Source organism: Dromaius novaehollandiae, chromosome 3, assembly GCF_036370855.1.
Source record: "Dromaius novaehollandiae isolate bDroNov1 chromosome 3, bDroNov1.hap1, whole genome shotgun sequence".
Taxonomy (NCBI): domain Eukaryota; kingdom Metazoa; phylum Chordata; class Aves; order Casuariiformes; family Dromaiidae; genus Dromaius; species Dromaius novaehollandiae.
In genome coordinates, this window is record NC_088100.1 from 85,342,549 (window position 1) to 85,364,782 (window position 22,234).

Genomic DNA, 22,234 nt, shown 5'->3' on the forward strand with positions numbered 1-22,234 from the left:
AGTGTTTGCATACCCTTAAGCAGAAGAAGGGACTGAACTTGCAGTTTTGCTCCCCAAGTCTTCTGTCTTTAAGTCTATTTTGTACAAAAGTGGCACTACCTCTTCATCCTGTCTTTGTATATTTGGGGGGTGGGGGCAAACACAACTACTTAATTTGAGGAGCTTGGTTATGCTGATATGCAAGGTATGCTTTGGGAAAGCCATACAGATCAAGCCTCTAAGGAAACTAGATTTTTAATGTTTGAAATAAAAATCACAGGATATTCAGCACTGTCTTTGTCTTTTATGAGCAGTAGAAAATGCTTCTGCTTTAGTAAGGTTATATGAACACTTAAGCTTACCTGTTATAATAAAATTATCAATTAGGGTTTTGGGTAGGCATTACCGAACATAATAATTTATAGGAATAATATGCTGAAAGGAAGTGTAGAAATTTGAATATTTTAAAATCTTTTGGGTCTTCAACATTTAGAAATGGCCACTAAAATGTTCACAGCTTATTTGCTTTATTCACTTATATTAAGTTCAACTAAAACTTTTTACTTTACATTTAAATAACTATGGGGCAAATGTCTCAAGAATGCTTATTTTCCAGAAATGTGATAAAATTAGTTTGTTCTATTTTTTATGCTATACTTTAAAAGTGAATTCTGCTTAATTCAGTCACTGGTGAATTTGATTCTCCATTTAATTTGAGTTAAATCTCTGAAATCTAATAACTTGTATTAAACATTAACAGAACCTCTGCCCTTTTGCTTCATCAGTTTTGATAATATTAGACAGGTATTTTGGATAGTAACATTACTGAGTACAGAAAGCTGCCATTTAATTAAAGAAAAAGGTCAACAACCTAAATGAGATTGAAATAAAGAACAGGGGAAGACTCCCATTATGTTTAAATGTAATTGCAGTTATAATTTGCATTGTTCAGATCTTGCTACAGATACTGAAAATACTGTTGCATATCAAAAAAATGTAATATGAACCTTTAATGGCCATCAGTAACTCTTTTCACGTCTAATGATAGAAGTAGACTAGCAAGTGAAGCAGCCATTGTGCATATGTGTCAACTAGAAGGCTGTTCTCAGCTGCCACCAGTCGTATTTGGTACAGCTGAGCAGAGACGATAGACTTCACGTGTGTATTTGAAGTGTAGCACATACAGAGATGTTTAAGTATTTCCATGGGAGCATGTTTAAGACTAGAACACCCAAACTTTTCTTAATAGGCAAAAAATCCCTTTTCCTTATAATCTACCATGTGGCCAACCCTTTCTTACTACTATCAGGTAACATGTCTGGGGTTATAGTAATTTTTTACTTGCACAATCTTAACAACGCATGCAATTCTTTTTAATCTGTATTTTAGCATATATTGCTAGGTGAAAACTAGGAGGAAGAGCTACCGGTTGTAACATAGAAAAATGTGTCTAGAATGAAGCAATTGATTTGCAGAACTCTACTATCTGAAATCTCTTTTGGCAAATGACAGAAGTCAGAGGACAGATTTTGTTTAATATTTTCAAAGATTCTTTTCAAAACACTGCTCCAGTGATTGCTGTTATGGTGTTTTAGGACTGTATTTTCCTTTTGCAGTGAAATAACTAGAGCTGTCTAAACCTGAAAGCAAAATAAGCACTTGAAAAACACTATTTGGGTCTATATCTGTCTATATGTATCTATGTATAAATAGATATATAGTATATATATTATTGATTGATACATATTATTGGTATGTCTTCTTTTAATATTCTACATCCAGCCAATGTTACTGTTTTTAGTAGACATGGCTCCTCATTTCTAAAAGTATTGGTAAGCTTCAAGCTTCAATTTCTGCTCCCTCAAAGCTTCTTGGGATTCCTCAGGGAACATCATGCTTGGCATAGCACTTGGAACAGAGGCATCTAATTTTCATCTGATACAGTTTGTTAATGTAGAGAGGAATAGATAGTATGATAGCAAATGGTGGGTTCAGGTAAGCACCCAATCTGAACAATAGCAGTAAAAATTTGAAGTTGTTTTCAGAATCTAGAGAAGAGGGTTCATTTTTATGAGGAAAGGAAATCCAAAGCTGTGCGAATAGTATCATCTTGATAATCTGTATGGGGTGGTTTGAACACAGTCAGAATTCAGGTTTTTCCTACTTATTCAGCTTGGAACTTATTTCCTCCTGGTCATGCAACTCAAAATTGTATATGTGATTATTTAATGTTTAATAAAGTGCACGGAGTAAGACATTTTTTGCAATAGATAACCAAATATACCTTTTTTAATCTTTATTTCAATTTTCTTTCCCTAAAGAAACCTGGAGAGGAACCACCAGAGGAAGATGAAGGTCTTAAAAGAGTTGATCCTTTACATCAACTTATTCTGCTATTCAGTCGAACAGCCTTAACTGAAAAATGGTAGGGATGTTGCAAGAGACAGCAGAGTATATGCAGATTTTCAGATTACTTCTGTATTTGAAGTTATTCTTATCTCTGTCCATGTCAGATAGCATCGGCTAGGTTGGAACATGTGCTTAAGCATGTATGGTGAGTTTGTTTCGAGTTACACTGAAACCCCTCCAGCCTATGGTGGCATGTAAAGAGATTTTAACATGACTGAGAATGAGATGTAGGGAGTTTTCTAGGATAAGCAGATGCCCTTATAAACTTTGATGTCACAGTGATAGCTGCTGTGTTCCTGGTTATGCTGAGGACATACTATATCTATCACTCCTCTCTGTATTCCATATAGAGGTTATATTCTGAATATGAAATATATATTTACCCTCTAGGTATGACTGAAAAATAAGCTATATTATCTTTACTGGAAGGTGTTTATGAATTTCTGAGCCCTGTATTTGTAGTTGGCTTCACTTTTTAATGAGTATTAGTCAATTCCTCCTTTTCCAAAAGACTTTTGTACTTAGTTATTAGCATAAAATCCCCTTAAAATGTTTTTAAAGGAGCTTAAAATTATTTTGATGCTTGAATTCTACTATAATTGCTCGAGTGTTCATCTTTTTTCCTTCCCTCTCTCTATGACCCAGCAAATTGGATGAAGATTTCCTGTACATGGCTTATGCTGACATTATGGCAAAGGTAACTTCTTCACTATCTTCTACATCTTTTATGTTTTAATAAAAAATAAAGATGTAGATTAAAACAAATTATGTGTAAACTGAACTAAGTCTTAAACCCCCCAAACTGTATTAGTGTATGTTTTCTTTTTGCATGGTTTCAGAGCTGTCATGATGAAGAAGATGATGATGGCGAAGAGGAAGTGAAGAGCTTTGAAGTAAGACTAGACTTCTGTTTTGTTTTTCTTGTCATATTAGACATTATTTCATAGCTTCCAACTGACATTTATGTTTCTTGGTTCATGGCTTACTTCAGCTTGTTATGTCCGTGAACTGCATGTCAAAAGCTGGATTGGCAAATATGACTCATCAGATTCATAGTAGTAAAACGAAACAGATAGTGTCACTTAATATATGATTAAATATTTAGAGTAACTTAGTGGATCTTATGTGTTTATCTAATTGACTAACTTTTTAGTTTCTGAAGAGAAATATTATGGGTAGCAACTTATTCTGGAAGTCTGATGAGAACAGGCCATACCTTGCAAAGTATCAGATCCTGTCTTAGTTTGGATGGTTGAAATATTGAAATAATACTGCTTTTTGCAGTAGTAATTTACATGCAGTACCAGTAAGCTAGACAATATCTTTATGTCCACACACATATATATATATATATGTGTTTCTTAGTAAAAGGTCAGCATTTACTCCTTGAGACTCCCAAGTTTTTTCTTATGTCGAGAACAGGAAATCTGTATTTATTGTTGATTAAAATTGATTTTCTAATGATGATCACTGTATAAAGAAACACAATTACGTGAGTTAATAGCAAGAATAAGAGATGTGAGTTCTTGTTATGTGTTTGCTCTAGGATCTCTCTCTCTTTTTCCATCAATAAAATGGAAATTACAAGAAATTTATCATTCTGAGGGTCACTGAGGCAATTAATTAGCTGATTAATATCTTTAAGCATATAGTAATCCTGACATTAAAAGCTGTCTAATGTATCACAAATAGGTTAATATTAATATCTTTACCAAAACACAGAAACATAAAATACATGCTTTAATTTTGTTTTATTCTCTGAAGATACTGATTTATTTGATATAAAAATATCTGTGCTGCTTTGATTTTGGTAGATGGTTTGGGGCATGTTTAGTTTTTATTCACATTTTTTATACATGTCAAATATAGTCTGTGTTTTCTTTACATGAGTGCTACATGAAATAGCACTGAATTTTTTAAATATGTATTCCCCATTTGGCTGTATACAGAAATTAGAAAAAATACTAAATTTGTTGGAGTCTCTCAGAAGTTCTAGTCCAGCTGAACTACAGCTAATCTACCCAAATATAAGTTTCTATTTATTCATAAATATCTAAGATTGAATACAAGTTTGAGTGTTCCTTTTTTTGAAATTGCAATATATGATATATCACTGACTAAGCAAAGAATATTTATTTCTTTAAGCTTTTGTCAGTTAACTCATATATGCTTGTTAGACATACAAAAGTCTTGTCCTTATAAATGTGAAAGTTTAAAAATAGGAAGATTTGAGGTGAATGAAGAACTTTATCAGGAAGGGGTTTATTAGTGCTCCATTATCTAAATTTATAATGGGTTCCTTTGTTCAGCATTCAACTTTATCTTGTGAGAGAAGATCCTATTCATTTTTCTTTATTATTTTTTCTGTAGCTATGAATCTTATGCTCAAATTATGTATTAATCTGTTGAAAAGACAATTTTGTGTATGTTTTTGGTCAATCACCTGCAGAAAAAAATTTGGACATCTTTTTCTTATTGCTATTTCGCTTCTTGTCCTTGCCCTTCCTTAAGGTCACAGGATCCCAACGCAGCAAGGTAAAACAAAAAAATGTATGTGTATTTGTCTGGGTCTAATTTTGTGACTTTTAGGCCCAACATCTTGGATAAGTTCATCTAAAGGGTCCTGAAAACATTTCTAACATTTCAGTTCCAGCATGACTTATCTCTACCAAACTGTTCGTGTATACAAGCTTTTTAAAGGCTCCAAGAATTATTTGTACAAAATACGTCATACAAAAATACATTGCCATTTTGGGGAAAATGGAGTGTCATTTGGCTTGTTCATGTTCTCCTAATATTCCTACCTTTTCTACTTCAGTTATCTTCTTTATGGTTATATTTTAATTTGAATGATTAAAATTGTCTTTATTTGGCTCTGAAGGGAATGCAGTCAAACTTTTCCTATGTATCTTACCAGACATGCATTTCTGATAAGCTAGCAGAATTCTGTTTCTAGCATGTGTCACAGTGTACATTAAGTATATTGTAGTTTCTCTGTGATTCAGATCCTTTGGAGTAGATTGAGTCCTTAGCCTGCACTGTGGTAGTATTTGAGAGAAACTCCGTATCTAGGGTTGTATTCTAAAGCAGACCTAAGATGATTCCTAGTTCTTTTCTTCTCTAAAAACATGCAGGCAATTGCTGTGAAATATCACAGTGTTAATTTTTATGCCGACTGATTTTTTTTTTCTTAATGCATTCTTTGGTTTCTCACCATTCAATTCTGAAAGGTGGCCTGTGGCTTGAGCATTGGCTGAGGTTTTTGCCTGCCTCATGCAAGTAGAAGTCTCAGTTCTCATTGCTGATTCAGAGAGCTTGCTGATAGCGCTTCAAGACTGGTGTTCTGAGAAAAGTTACAGTGTGTGAGGTAGCTAAGTTTTGTTTTGGGGGTGATTAAATATAGCCATTTGTGCTGTGGCTGATGGAGGCTAGACTAGAAGACATGACTTGCTTCAGACTGGGAATGCAGAGATTTGACTGATGGTCAGGCTCCAGGCAGTAGCTTCAAAGTTCAGTGCATATGGTAAAACCTGGAACATCTATAACCTTCTCCATTGAAAGAAGCAAGATGTGGTTTTTTTGTTTGCTAGCTTTTTTTATGAACATTCATCTCACAGAAGAAAGAGCTTGCCATACAACTGCTGAAAGAGAAGATGTACTGCAGGATCAACTCTTACTCCTTCAAAAGATTGCATAGATCTTTTCCACTCTCATACCACAAAAGCATAGTCCTAGAAGATAAATACACTCACAGAGACTCACAAAAAATTGTTTAAAAGATGCTATAATTGCCACAAGCACAGTATATATATTATGAATACCAAAAGGGAAGTAGATAAGCAGCCTAACGGTACAAGCTCTTTTTTGCTTCTTCCATTAATCTAGCAATTTAAATGTGACATATCTTTCAGTCTGCCTGCATGGTTACCCTACATTAAATGATATACACTCCATAGAAAACTCTGTCTTGCTGACTGAGAAGTGTTTTAAAAAGGCAGAAGATACAACAATAAATAATCCTTGCTTCCTTCATGCATGACAGGAAACAGTTGTAAAGATGTGAGACCATAGGTACACCAGGTGTGTGTGTGTGTGTCTGTGGTTTCTTTCTGTGTGTCTGTTTATTTATCTATCTCAAAATCCAGTGGTGATTTTTCCCCCCATGTTTGTATGCATGCAAAAAGACTGATTGTTAAATTTGTATGGAAATAAAACTCTACTGCTGTTCTAGGTTTTAAAAAATATATGAAGTTTAAAGTCCCGCATCTTTACAGAATCAGAGCAACAGAGACCTTTGGACAAGCTTAGAATGTAGTAGCAATGATGAGTGTATTTTAGCAGCAATATTCAAGCTCATGCCTGATGCAATGTAGTCTCATTTCTGGTATGAATTAGTTGCATGGGAATCACTGCATGGGCAGTGGGGGAGATCACAATATAAACCCACAACAATGTTGTCTGCACATTGATATGTGCCTGCCTACATTTGCTTGCTTGTATTTGCTTTGAATTATTGTGATTATCTTTGCTCCTTGTTCTTTCTCTCTAAGTTAACTTTCTATCCTATTGAATAGACATGCAGTTAACTCCCTGTAGAGCCGGTGTCAGCGTCTGCCCTTGATCCTATCTGACAGAAAATGATTTCCAATCAAAGTGTTTCACTAGTTGAATGCAGAATGGTTTCTGAGTTTAAGTCACTGATTCTACTCGTAAACTATATATTAAGGTGCTCTAAATAGTGTAGGTTGGGGACTCAAAAAGAGGAATCAAAGCCCAACTCATTTTTTAAAATAAAACTGTTTAATCTGTGAAGAAAAGAAATGGGGAAAAAATGGGCTTCCTTTGTTAAATGTCTTCCTCCCTGTCACAAAGCCTGAATAAACAGAGTGGCCATACACTGTGTGTTTATAATAAAGTAATGCTAGTTCTATTAAAGAATGGTATGAATTAAGGCTGGTCTCCATGACCAATGTATCAATTAAACATTCAAACTAATATGCAAATACATTTTTCTCATTAGTTTTTCCTACCCATAATGGAATGGATCTCACTTTTCATTTGTTCCTTTGATACTTTGAGAACCTTTGTGGGCATAGTTTGTCAAAACTCAGCCTTTGAGGAGCTGAGAAAAGATGCTGTGCTCTGCTAGAGGGACAGGGGTGTCTTTATAGGACAGAGGAAGAGGTTACTTAACAAAAGGCTAGAGCAGGTGTCTGGAGCAGCTGTGTGTTGCTAACTGCACTGGAGTTTTCTCTGTACAAAATGAAATGAACTCTTAAAAACAGATCTCCTCTTTGACTTCGCAGTTTAAGAATTACCCTACAATTTCAGAAACTGACTTCAATAAATCACATCCACAAAAACTAATCTAAGAACAATGCGTTCTTACAAACTGCACTTTAGTAATTGACTTCTGCAAAATCTGTGGCTTTTTTTTGCATTTATTCAGGTCTACTGCTGAATCCTTTTGTAAACATTTGGCTGACAGGTTGAAATTTAGATTTCTGTATTAAATCTCCCTTTGACTCTATGAAGGGAACTGAGAGTAAGTTTCTACTTTTATGTTACAAGATATTTCCTTGAAGACCCAGAATGTTTCTCTGGTGGAGAAATGTTTCCCTTACTGTTTTTCTTAGTTGAAGGAACCATTATCCTGTAACCTGCTTAAGTCTAACACTTTTTATTGTTGGTGTGGTTTTTTTTTTTGTTTTTTGGTTTTTTTTTTGTAACTAGTGTTCAGATAGCCTCGGCAAATTAATCTTCGCTGTGATTTCTTAGGAGACTTTATATTTAGCTAAGAAAGGTACAAGACAGAAGTGTTCATTTGGTGATTGCTCATCAGTTTCACAAAATTTTTGATGCTGGTTAGTGCAGTTCTGTTGAAGCCAGTGTCCTGAGCTATGAAAAATTGTGGTATCACAGAGGTGAAATACATCAAATTACAAGCATGAAGTTTTGTCCAGTGATTTTTGATGACAAATGTAATTGATATGGTTTAAAGTATTTAGTTGCATTTACTGGCAACTGAGTGAGCACACATCAAAATGATGGGAGAAGCTGATAGCTGAAAACTCTTCTGAAACTATTGTCCGGCAGACAATAATGCAGTGATTAAATACAAATCACATTTTGAAGCTTTTTTGAACGTGACAGATACAGTTAGGTTTTGTAAAATATAAGCTGAGATCCTGCAAGATGATTTAGGAGGTCCGTCCACAGCCTTTCTGCTGTTAAAGATCTCAGCAAGTGCCCAATGTCTCCTTCTCTGTGCTGAGCTGTTTATATATTGCCCTACTGAATGGTGTTAGCACAGAGTTTCAGTAAAACCTTTAAGTTGAGAGGATTGTTGGATCGTTAAGCTCTTCCCTTAAATGGGGGGACAAGAGGCTTTTTAGGACTTGTTCTGAAGGGGAAAATAGTGCACACCAGCTGAAGACTGCTGCCACGCACCAGTGGGGTCAGATGGTTGAGGTCAAATACTCTCCAGTTGAATATTAAAGGAGGTAGGCAAGGGAATCCCTGCAGTGAGGGGGCTAACACTCAAAACACAGACTATGCTATGTCACTAGTTGCATAATGCACGGTTTCATTATCCACAACTGCAGGATAAATTAGTTCTGTATCTACTACAAATACACACACCTCTGGTTGAGTGAGATTTGATAAGATTTTGCATGTTGCCAGAAGAGAGTATGAGTTCTTGTGTTCTTTCTCAGATCCTAGTGATATTTCTTGATACTGTGCTATTTATTAAGTCTGGGACCTTCTTTCTTTTGTTTTCTCCTTAGCACCCCTTTTTTGACCAATCAAGTGGTTTTTTTTTTCTTCTCATAGGTGCTTTGCAGAAAAAAAACTCTTTCATCCAGTTAGAGATTTTATGATATCTGCCAGACAGTCAACCCTCACCTGTCATTTGCTCTTACTTTTTTCAGCTTTCATACTCCCCTCAACCTAGTTTATAATAACACTGAATTAGAGTCAGTGCAATTAATATATTCTTTGTTACAAGGACAGCTATTTCTCAGTTTCTTGCCTGTTAGGCTAGGCTGGGTGGGGAGTGTCCGAATAACATCACCTCCCATTGATTATGTGAAGAACATTGCAAAAGATTCTATAGAATCTCTGCCTTCAAGGTGATTAATATACCTTGTTCTTCCCTGTGTTTTAGCTCAGACACATAGTGATAAATGGAGATTTAAGGCACTACGTTCTTTTGTCACTTGCTAGGGCTGCTTCTCATCTTCTCTGTTTATCAGCATCTCTCCCCACTACATTGTTTGTGCTGCTTCTGCCAGCGTGAGTGAGGGTGCTACTCTCCAAGAGCACTCCCCAGCCTTCCATCTGCCCCTCTGCCACTCAGGTAGCAGCTGGTATTTGCTACTTCACTGTTGTAGCACAACAGACCTGATCAAGATCTGTGTAAGGCAGGGCTCCTGGCAGTCCTGGAGAAAAGAAATCATTTGCTTTGAAGAATAAATACATTTCAAAGATTAAGTGATCATATGTAGCTTCCTTGTTGTCTGATTATTTTTAATGCAGTAATTACGTAATGATTTTCCCAAACATATCCCTGTATATAAGTTTGTTTTCCACTCTAGTTAAGCAGTTCGGTTCCAGTCATAGTGGAATCTGCTAAATGATCCATTAGGTTTTTTTTTTTTTAATTCATATAGATAGATAAAACATCTATTTCAGGTATTTCAAATATATCAAGTTTGTCATCCTACTTTAAACAAGTAAGGATGATATATTTTAAAAATGTTGTGGTTTTATAGCTATGTTTTAGATAAACATTGAAGCAGAAGAACAATTGGAAACTGGAAATACATAGATTTGAAAGTCATCCAATAGAATATTTTTCCTTTTAGAGACTCAGGCAGGAATTGACAATGTCCTGCTTGAATAGGAGTGAATGTGTTGAGTGATTCCATTATCAGTATGGCAAGAATATGGAGGCAGTATATATGAAGCAAAACATTAAGTTCCTTGTAAGAAAGGAAGACGGAATTGTATGAAAGTGCAAACAATGTGGTGATATCACTAAAAATATTATTGCAAGACCAGATGGAGACATTTTGACCAAAACAAAATGGGGTGTGTAGTGTAAGTTTTATTTCAGGATATCTTTATTCCTGTGGATTTGTAGCTCAGATTTAGTGCTACTTTAACACAGAACAGTATTATGCTCATATATTGGGGGAGAGGGGAGTTGTTTTATAACTATGTATAGTATGACCATTAAGGTTTTGAACATAGATTGTTCAGGAGCTGGGAAATATTTGGAATAACATAAGTATTTCATAAAATCTAAGGATGCAGCACCATATTTTTTTTGTCTGCTGAGCATTTATTACTGGGCAGAGTCAGCAGAACGCTAGTGTTTTTCTCTCTGAGTATTGGTAGACTTAATTTTGAGAAATGATTGTTATCATTCTTATATCTCTTCAGCTGTTTTACTGTGAAATAATGTAATAACTTTTTACTATCTTGTCTAAAGTTTCTTAAAAATTCGTGAATATGATGGTTTGGTTAATTCTCTTTTTTTCCAAATACTTCTAAAATCAATGTTACTTACTTTCCTCTCATCTGGGGTAACATTACAAAATCTTCAGATTATAGCCCAAGAAGGCAGAATGTTGTTCACAGGACATCAAATCAAAGAAACACTTTTTGCTAACATCTTTTAATTAGCTACATTTTATTTTATTGTTACTCTTTTAGCATCAACAGTGGTAAAGATAATAAAAATGAATGAATGTTTTTGAAGTTTATGGAGTCATTGAGTTACAGATAGAATAGATAAGGGTATATATTTACTTAACAATGTTTACTAAGTCCACTACTTCAGGAAGGCTACCAATACTCTGAAGTATTGTAAAGAGTTATTGCATTCAAAATAAACAGGTGTAGTTTTGAGGAAATTCAATAATTGCTAACAGATAAACTTTTGCTGACTATATGTATGTGAGAATATGATAGTTAATTTAACAACTGTTTATCATTTTTAGTGATGATGCTTAGACAGTCAGCCCTTTCAAGCATTTTCAGAAGTAGTTTGAAGCAGTATCAAATGATGGAAGGTTTATAGATATCTAGCATTGAGATATGTCAGTATTCCTAAACTATGAAGAAGGCGGCACAGCCAGTGATGGAGAAATCATAGTTTTAGGTTAGTAAAAAATACTTTTATTATGAAGTTCACTTTGAAGATTAATTATACTTTAATCATATGTGTACTAGTAATTTAGTAATCTCTGAATTTCCTTTCTTTCCTCTTCTTATATTTTATCATCTTTTAAAGAATCTTAAAGAGTTACATTTGTTTTGTAATATTTTGGGTAATGCCCACAGGTTCCCATAGAGAAAAGATATTTCAACTCAGTTGAAGTATCATATTAGTAATGGGTATCATATCAACTAATTAAAAGAAATTTTTACCTAGAATATAATTTGGGGAGTGAGATTTTCAGGAAAAAAAAAAAAAAGACTGTGAGATTGCAGGGGTTAAAATACTTTTTAAGCAATACAAAAACATATTTCATAAAATAAACTCCTCTCATACAATCTTAAAATCCTATATAATCTTCAGCAGTTACAAGTATTATGTGTTCATTTTCCATATACTTTTTTAGAGCTGAAGTACTCCAAAATGAATGATTTAGGAAAAAAAACCCCAACATTCTTTACAGCACATTAAAGAGCATGAATTGAATTTAAAGGTTTAACATCAAGATTTTGATTGGGTACCTGTGGTTATTTATTGATACACCGCTTGTGCTCATGCATAGCTTTCACTGAAATTAACAGATGTTTTGCTTGTGTAAGACCTGCCAAACAGGATTTATGCTCTGGACTAAAGAGAAGTCTTTGAAAGTAGAAAATGTGAGGATCAATTAAAGTAGAAACAATCATCCTTGAACAGTTGAGTTGGAATTCTTTTTCTGTCTTTTTATTTATTCTGTTTACTCTTTATTTGGTCACTCCATATGGGTAGAACCTATTTTGTTTAAAGTGGAACTATTTTTTTGTAGCTCCTGTTTATTTAGCAGCATCCCTAGAAGGTCATCTCTCTGTTTTTTGTTTTTGTTTTGTTTTGTTTTGTTGTTTTTTTAATCAAGACTCTGTAGAAGTAGGAGCATAAGCCTGCACTCCATGGCTGGGAGCTTAGAGGTAGCAGCAAACAAACCTCTGCATATGGTTTAGCTGCTGGGGAGAGTCCGAGAATCACAATTACAATTACAAGAAAATAGACAGTTACTGAGTGACATTTTTGTCAGTTAATGCTCCTATTCAGTTCAGTTTTTGCAAGTTTACTGCCTACAAATTTCAAGCTAAAGTTTTGCCACAGTTTTGTTAGAACAAGCTTTTATGTTGAGCTGTGACTTCAAAGATATAACTCTAAGTTCTATCATCTGGTTTTGTAAATTGATTCATGACAAAAATGATCAAAAAGCCCTATGTCAACTTAAACTCTGCTTCGGTAAGCAAAGACTTTACCAAGAATTAATGTAGAGTTAGATTCAGCAGTTAGAGAACTGCTGAAGTATTAGTTTTACTCAGAGTGATATGTGTAAATGTGTGGGGTTTTGTGATGTCTCTTGGAATCAACTAACTGCACAGTTGTGGAATCAGCTAGTTGTACAACTGTTGGAAATAAATGTCATATATTTCTAAAACAAAAGGAAGTTGAAAGTCATTAGTAGTCTTAAAACACTGAAAACAACAAATTACTTATTAAAATCCTTTTCTTCCTCCTGCTTTCAGAGAATAAAAAAATAAACTGAGAAGGTGCGTTTTTTTCAAAACTGCTCTTTCTTATTCACTAGTATGGCTTAAAAGACGTTTGCTGAAAACAAGTGAATTAACTATTACCAGTGTTCAGTCTTCTACAGATTTTATGTACATGGTTCTAGAAAGATTTATGGAGACCCAAATAATTTGAGAAAAAATTGTCTCTTCTGATTTTGAACTTGTTGATAGACTGATTTTTATCTTGATCTTGATGACTAATAACAATACTGAATGTAAAAGGAAAATAATACTTTAGAATAAACATTGATTTTATAAATATTCATCATGATAGTTGCTCAGCTTACTTGTGCCTGCAATCCACATCATTTTTAGAAGAGTTTTAGAGTATAATATAGGCCTATCATAAAACATATGGGAAAAATAGCAATGATTCCTGTGGTTTGAATTAATCTGTGTTGTTAATATAAAAACAAATAATACATGCAAGTCAATACCGTTCTCCCAGAATGGAATCTCCTTGACAGAAATATTCCCATTCACTGGGATTCTGAAATCACCGATTCTTCTAAAAACATTTTTATTTGAAAATGTGAATGTAAAGCAGGTCATCTCAATCTTCTGAAAATCATTGCAAGAAAAATCTAACATATACTAAGAATAATTAATAACATACATCTTGGGTATAATTATAGACACAAAAAGTACTTTTATGTCAAGTTTTAGTGAGAAAATGTCCTCCAGCACTGAAAAGGTGATAGTAACTATAACAGTGTGAACATTTGCTGACAATTATTAGGTGATATCATAGATACCTCAGCATGATCTTGGATAGATTATTTTTTAATGGTGACATAAATGCCCAGCAGATATAACATCTGCTTTTGGCATATGGTTGCTTTTTACTTATTTAAAAAAATTTGAGTGAAATAGAAAACGTTTAAGTCTCTGCTTTCAAAGTATGCTGAAAACATTTCCTTCTTGGTGTGGCGGCTTGCTGGAGAAAATTTTTTGTGTGGAAACACATGTACATATATTTCTAAGCTTTTTACCATTTCAGTGAAAAGCCCTCTAGATATAACATTTGATTTTATTGTGTAAGTTTTCTAAAACAATTCTGGTTAATTAGTTGCTTTAAATGTTTCATTCAGTATGAAGTATTTTTACTGTTGCTGTGATGATTCTGTGAATGAGAGGAAATTTAATCCACTGGCTAACTGTTCTGGTAGTTTTTTTGACATTCTGCAAGGCACAATAGAGTGCAAAAAAAGGCAGCCTGGTAGCACAGCTAACAGTAATAGTATTAACAGTAGGCACACTGTAGAGGAATGGGGGCACCTTGAGTATTAATTTGTATACTTTCTATGCTGAGGGCCCACTTCACATCAGCGCTGCCGTGTAGCAGGGTTCCTGCCATCCTGCTTTCTCAGCCAGACTTGCATACATATGTATCAACATTGTGTGGAGAAAGCAACAGTAAAAAAATATTATCAGTTTCAAAAAGGAAACAGGCTCTTTAGAAGTTATCATCAAAGGAATTATCACTTTTAGAAGAAGTGGTTGGTGGGTTTTGTTTTCTGGGTTTTTTTTTTTTTTGGTCTACTTTGTCACTGATTACTTAGAGAACTTGATTTTCCTTGGGAAAATGCCACTCTTCTGACTTCAAGCTGTTTGGCAAGGCCTCTTCCTACCATTCTACTATAGTGCAATTGCAAGAATTGTGCATATACATTGGGTTAGTCTGTGGATTTTGCAGATGCATCCTTACTATAAGCATCCCTATCAATTTATCAATAAAAATATTGTATAATGAAAGTAGTATAGCTGATGTTAGGCTTGTGAAAAACAAACCTTTCAATGCAAGAAAACTGAAAGATTGTTGGGTCTAAAACCAAACTTAACTAGAAATAAGGAATAGTTTTAAAAAAAATCAAACACTGATCAATTTTCAGTCACATTTGAAGAAGATGAAAATATTTTATTGTAACTATATTGAACCTATGATATCATGATGGTGTTCTGTGGGTGTCTACGTGTGTGGCTGTGTACGTGGGTGTGTTTGTGTGTGTGTGTGTGCGCGTGCGTGTGTGAGCGTGTGTGTGTGTGTGAGTGCGTATGCTTGCTTCTGTTTTGTTTTTGTTGAACTCCCAGGAAGAGGTTTAAACATGAAGGCAAAACTTTCAAACCTTAGCATGGCTAAATATAAAGCAAAGCTGCCATTTTTTTTTTAACTTTTTTGTGCCTCCATCTAGATCTATCACATAATTTAAGGAAAAAAGAAAGACAGTTTAACCACAGGAGAGCTAATAGTGTGAAAAAAAACCCCTGATGAATTTTGTTTCCGCAGCACGATATTATCAAAGATTTAAGAAACAAATTTGCCAGCCTCGGCGAGAACTCTCTGGTAACAGCATAAATGTCTGTGTTGGTTTGCTTTTGAGTTGAAGGTTTCTTTTTTCATTCATTTGAACACATTTCTCTTTTTTACCTCTTATTTTGTAATTTATTATTCATACCCTCTATCTAGCAAGCCTTCATTTTTTAAACCTCTTCCATCTTCCAATATCTTTTTTCTGTAATTTGGATGGAAAGTTTATGGCAGCAAAGCTGTCATTCTGGCTACTTCTGCTGCAGCTGTTCCTGCTTTTAGGTCATACATATTTTGGGCGTTGTGTTTTTGGACATGATACTAATTGATTGTGTCATGTTCCTTTGAGTAAGCTTTACCACGCCATCTGATGGACTCACTGTCATAGGGCTCTATGCAACTTCTATTTGGTAACTTATACTGCTTAGTCATCCTCAATTCTCCAGCAAACTTTAATTAACTTTGTGAAAGCTCAAAGTCTTCTGGAATTAACTGTGCCTTTATGTTTGCTCTTTATGTTCTTCTTTATGTTTTCGGTGGTAGTTTAAATTATAAAGAACAAACTTCAGCCATTGCTAAAGCAACGCCATGCAGTATTGTTTGTTGCCGCTAGAGAATGCAAAATATAAAAGCACAGTCCATTCTATCAAATATTCTGTTGGTAGGGTGGGCAAACCATATTGTATTATAATGAGACTTTGGAAAAAAATTCTCTGAGATGCTTCTGTTACCCTGGTATTCAGCAACAACTTGCAACTCAAGAGCCATGTGCTGAGCAGTATGAAGTTAAGATCACACTATAGATTATTAAGACTGTGAACCGTTGCACAAAAACATAGCACAGAAGTGCAAGTTTATATATGCAGTATATTTACTATGAATATGGGCTTTGAACTAACCTAATGATATGCAATTGAGACAACTCTTTTCAGAAAAACCACTAAAAGTATATTAAAGAAAAACACCAAGGGAAAACATTACTTGAACATGTTAAATATCTGTTCAGTATTGTTGTGTATGTTAAATTGGTCCATGATGTTGTCATAGAGCCCATATACTAAGAAATAACCAAAAACGTTTGGAGAACTGGTAGTAACTGAAGTCCTCATCTTAAATGACTGGAATTTGTATTCAGGAAAAAGAAATGGAAAAGCAAAAACTTCTGTACCAGCAAGCCAGATTGCATGACCGGGGTGCTGCCGAGATGGTTCTTCAGACGATCAGTGCTAGTAAAGGTAAGATCTTGTTGTGCAGATTACATACTAAAACTTATTTCTGATTATCTTTGAGATGATTGTAATTTTCATTGGGCAAAACCAAAATCTGTTTGGCATTAAGGTTTGTTTTCAAAATGTACCCAAAGTTTCAAAAATTATTGGAAGTTTATCCAGAAGAACGTAATGGATAATTTTCTTGAGGTATCTATTATTATTAATGTTTCTAGTGATTGAGAGGAAATGCTGAGAAGTTCATAGCTTTAGTAGTATCTGGTGAAAAAAAGGCCGCAAATCCCAGGATGTACGCAGTTCTGAAGTAGGCATAGACTTTGGTCTTTTTTTTTCCACTCCTCAAATGTCAGTTTATTGGTATACTTTGACTAAATATTTCTGAAATAATGAATTAGGCTTTTGTCCTTTAACATCTGCTTACTTTAACATTTGGTCCTTTCATTGTCTTTTCTGTGCACTGTTTCTGCTGTAGTATTGTTTGAAAATTATTTCCTGTATACCAACTTCAGATCATTGTCAGCTTCTGAAGAAACAGGAAGAAATTGTCCAAGTTAACATATGGTAGAAACACATTGTTAAATTTGAAAGTTAGCTCTAAATGTTGCACCCAGCCTTGAGTCAATTGCTGGATGCTATGCTGAATGAAACATAGCATATATTCCTTACTTTCTGCTCTTCCTGTCTTATGTCTTGTCTTTTTTGTGTGCGGTGTACCTATTACCCTATGTCTATAGGCACTCTTGAAGATTTTAAATCGTGCTAGAGATGATGAAAAAAAAAATCTGTTTTACATGAGGAACAAAAGGGTCCTTCCTGAAAAATTACCATTTAAGTCATTGCATGGATAAGTTAATACAATATGCTTATTTTCAAATATGATCTAAAACACATGTTTTTATTAATTTTAAGGTGAGATGGGGCCAATGGTTGCAGCTACCCTAAAGCTAGGGATTGCCATCTTAAATGGAGGAAATTCTACGGTTCAACAGGTAAAGTACTCTTTTATTTTTACCTATTATAGTCAGTATAGATTTTATACTGTGGTCCTTATTATTGTAATACTGCATTATGTCAAGTGCTGTTTGTCTTCTTACTCCTTTCTCTAGAAGAAAATAGTGTACAGAAATGTCTTGTTTATGTACATATTTCTTGTCTGTTCACACCTAATTAATCACAACCCAAGGCTAAGAGAAGCACCTTTTGCACTTCAGCAGAAGGGGAGAGGGTTAATGTTAAATCATTAATTTCTACAGGAATTCCCAGGAAATCTTTTGCTTCCCTGGAGATTGACATTGTCCTGTAGCCAGTAGAACAAAATTGCTGGTCCTGGTCCTCAATAATAAATTTGTACACAAGTCTTTATCTTATGTCATGGAGAGCCTTGGTGCTAAAAGCAGAGAACTTTATCTTCGTGTGGATTGGCAAATAAAGTTTATGAGCAGAGTAGAAGACAAGTCTGGTACGTTAGCAGTTTTCTGCACTGTTGAAGAAAAGTGCCTTATACAGAGTGTATTTGGTGTTCTGTACTAGCCAAAGACTCTTGAATCCCAAAGGGTTCATGCGTAATATTATTACATTGCTGTAGGACAGTGTGAAGGTATACGGACAACTGGGAACAATTAAGCTGTCCTGTAGCTACCACTGAAGCAATTGAGTGCAGGCAAAAATAACATTCTTTTCAGGAGCTATCATTTCCAGGAAGAGTATTGACCAGAGACTTGTCAGTTGACAAAGTATCTATATGAACTATTGTCAGTTCTTTATGATGTCATGATTTTACAGGACTTACGAAAATCAGGGCATTTTTACATAGTTATTTAATCTGAATTTGTAATGTTACAATCTAAATTATTTTTAAAATGATTTGTTGAAGTCTTAAGTCTAATCAGAACACAGAAACGATTATTAGTCCAGTTACAATAGTACTAATACTTATAGTCCAAATTATGTAATTATAACATAAAAGCATCAAGAATACAGTTAGAATTCCTATTTTAAATTTCTTAGTTTCTACCCCTTTTCTCACCTTTCCAATATTGCTTTGGGTCCTAACATCAACCCTTCATTCTTCCTCAGGCAGAATGGCTGGTGTAGGGCAGGAGGTGTGGAAATGGTTGAGACAAGCCATCAGCATCCTGAGTGCTTTGCTGGGAGGAATATGGTGTTGATGGTGGGGGAGGGAGAGTTCTTTGATCTTGAGTCTGCTTGGAGTTATGTTGATAAGTTTTGTTAATGGTCTGCTTCTATGCACTTTCTTTTCATAGACTACCTTTTATCTACTTTTCCTATTCTGTTATCTCCAGAATGAGTTTTACCTCATTCACAGAATGAATTCCTGTAGCATTCCTGTAGAGATCAGTCTTTGATCATTATGATTTGTGTCTACAGCTGGTACCTCTGGTATCACCCTGTATCTTCACTCTACAACACATTTTGTTCTAGAATCGTGGTTCACTATTGCAGTCCGTTAACAGATAGGCATTGCACTGTGCGCTTACACAAAGTTAAACTAAAACAGATTCTGACAATAGTCACCTGACTACTAAACAGTTACTGTTACAGCTAAAATAAGTTATAACTACCTCAGGCCATGAGAAACCCAGTCAAGTGCTGAGACTGTTAGGTCAATACAAATCTGTGGCCTATGACTAGTAGTGGCAAAATTGTATATGCAGTATATTAAACACTAATATAAGCACTGCTGGGTGTGTTGACTTTATTGACTCTCTGTTTTCCATATTTTGGGAAGAAATATCCAAAATGCATGGCCTCCTTTTCTGTAAAGGCTGTGGACATTGAATGTTCATTTTATTTTTAATACTTAGATTTTTCTCAGCAAGACTCCGTTATCTAATTTGTAAATCATAGAGTTATTTCAAAACACCAGCATGACCAGTAATCTAGGACTACAGATAGCGTTATGGAAACTAAAGTAACATGTAGTATATATGTTAATTCTCTGTGTGTATGATTTTTCTTTACTGCAGAAAATGCTTGACTACCTGAAGGATAAAAAGGATGTGGGTTTCTTTCAGAGCCTTGCTGGTCTTATGCAGTCTTGTAGGTAAGAAAATATCTACTTTACAGATTTATTACTTCATATTTAGGTTTTATTCCATGGTATGTTTAGTTTTGGAAAGAGCATCTGCCTATTTTTTGCAGACAGCACTTGTGATCTGTAATGTGCTGGATTTGGGGTAAAGAGCAAGGTGATGCTTATGGTATGAAAATCTTTAAATGACATGGATCTACGTTAGTTAAAGAGCTCTTCTCAGACACATTTATGGCATTAATATATGCTAGTGGCTAGTTAATATATGCAAGAAAGCAACTCCAGAATCAGGAGCATTCCTCAGCAGTGAATTCTTAACACTGGAGATACTCTGTAATCCTGCAGAGTCCAGATTAATGATTAATGTTAAACAGTCACAAAGATTTTGGGAAAACCGCATTTGCTAGAAGTGTTAATAGGATTTGTGAGGACAGAAAAAGGAATGGAATGCTGTGTCTTAGCAAGCTGAGGTGATACTGTGATTTTTTTGTCCATTCATGCTTCTTGAAAATTTCTGTTGATGATATATATATAAAAACATACACACAATTGTAAATTGTATATATAATTCTGTACATACACATTCTATATTGTATATTATATATTTATATATAGACAAAACAAATATATAATTACATATGTGTTAATATTATATTTTTAAATATTTATAAAGTATATATTATATATAAGCCCTGAGAAGAAACTATTTGCCTAAATAATAAATTAATGAATATAATACAGTGGGCTAAAAAGGACTTCCTGGATCAAGGAATTCAGTCTTCTGTTACGTGAAGGGTACCATGTCATATCCTTCTTTCATAACACTATCTTTAGGCAAGCTTAATTTTGAAATCAATCAGATTTCTTGCCAGCAGAAATTCTCTTACTGGAGGTCTACATTCATCTGACTTTTGGAAATGTTCTTACTTACAAACAAGTTATCCCTTGACTAGCCAACATGCTGAGTCAAGAGAGGCAGAACCTTGCCGATTCACAAATGGAAATCTGGTTAAATTCATTAAATCTGGTTAATTTAATACAGATGCCCCTTTGGCATCTTCACTTGTTCAGAACATGTCATTGAAAGGGACGCTGAATGGAATGAATAATGGCATAGTTTCATAACTGACCTCACTGCTTGGGTATAATAAAAGTAATCAATAACATGGCTTCTTTGTAACCCCTAAAATGCATGTGTATATCATCAGCACATACATCCCCCTCCTTTTTTTGATCAGTCATAAAGAACTAAATTCTATTGTCATTTGCAGAGCAAAAGTAGTGGTAAATATGTTGTGTTAAGTTTTGTAATCTTGTAGCTGAGAGGTATATTGAGTCCCTGAAATGTATCTTCTTGGCTCTAGTATGATTGCATACTTAGCTGAAATCATAAACTTTTCTCTATCATCATCTAAAAACCGAAATATTACAAATATCTAATCAGAGCATACATACAATTTTTCTCATTGCAGTGTTCTTGACCTAAATGCGTTCGAACGTCAAAACAAAGCAGAAGGCCTTGGCATGGTGACTGAAGAGGGATCAGGTATTATTATTTTAATGGAAATGGTCTGTCACCTTTTGTCTTTTACATTTTGTGGAAGCAAGCTGAATTTGAAGGAACCCTGTAAATATATATCAAGAGGCTGAAGCTAAGATATGATTCCTAAAGGTGATTTATATTTAATTGGCCTACCTAAGCCTGTGCTAGAGAACAGTAAATCACTAGCATGTGTTGAGTTTCAGAATTGTCTCAGAGGAGTCTTACCCATCGTTCTAAAGAAAGGAAGAAGACATTACATGTAAAACTGAAAGCAGATTCTAGTTACGAACAGTAGTGTTTGTGCATGTAAAACATTTCAGAAATTCCTAACCAGAAATTAAGAGCTCCCAGATGATTTCTTAAACTGCCTTGGGTGGAATGAAATATAGACAATTTAGTAAGCAATAAATTAAATATCGGAGGTCAAGGGAACTATCTTTGCTGTTTGGGAGAAGTCTGTTCGGAAAGTTTCTTCTTTGAAACAATTCTTTCTGTTTGTCTTTTGGGGAAATATTACAAAATTTTCTGTTTATTTTTGACTTTGAACGGATTTGGCTTTCTACCTTCTGTGTTCAATGTCGATTTCTTTCTTCTGTCTGACAGTAAGTTCAGTTACGCTCTTACTGTAACTGTCTGGAACCATTAGGTTCATTCTTCTGTGACTAATAGAGCTACCAAAGTGCATTTTCTCCCCTTACTGTCGATATTTTTTAGTGTATTTTTGTGCTTAAATTCTAAAGCAAACCAATTTTAACATGCTTTTATCTTAAAAACAAGATAAAAAAACCTGACCGCATAGTCATTATTGCACTTTGGAGTTCATAATTCATACCTGCAACACTGAATATCTCATTGGCTATTGTGCCTGTAGCTCTTTTACGTGGCATATTTCTTGATTATCCAAG

The 22,234-nt window shown here is 34.6% G+C and overlaps 1 protein-coding gene across 1 annotated transcript in view; it reads left to right on the top strand.

Moving 5' to 3' along the window:
* Positions 1-22,234, top strand: part of RYR2 (ryanodine receptor 2) — a 470,020-nt gene that overhangs the window by 388,544 nt on the left and 59,242 nt on the right. Inside the window, exons 78-85 of the mRNA XM_064509351.1 lie at positions 2,301-2,404; positions 3,034-3,085; positions 3,228-3,281; positions 4,900-4,923; positions 16,641-16,740; positions 17,644-17,723; positions 19,722-19,798; positions 21,259-21,332. Coding sequence (XP_064365421.1) covers positions 2,301-2,404; positions 3,034-3,085; positions 3,228-3,281; positions 4,900-4,923; positions 16,641-16,740; positions 17,644-17,723; positions 19,722-19,798; positions 21,259-21,332 — 565 coding nt within the window. The remainder of the gene's footprint in view (positions 1-2,300; positions 2,405-3,033; positions 3,086-3,227; positions 3,282-4,899; positions 4,924-16,640; positions 16,741-17,643; positions 17,724-19,721; positions 19,799-21,258; positions 21,333-22,234) is intronic.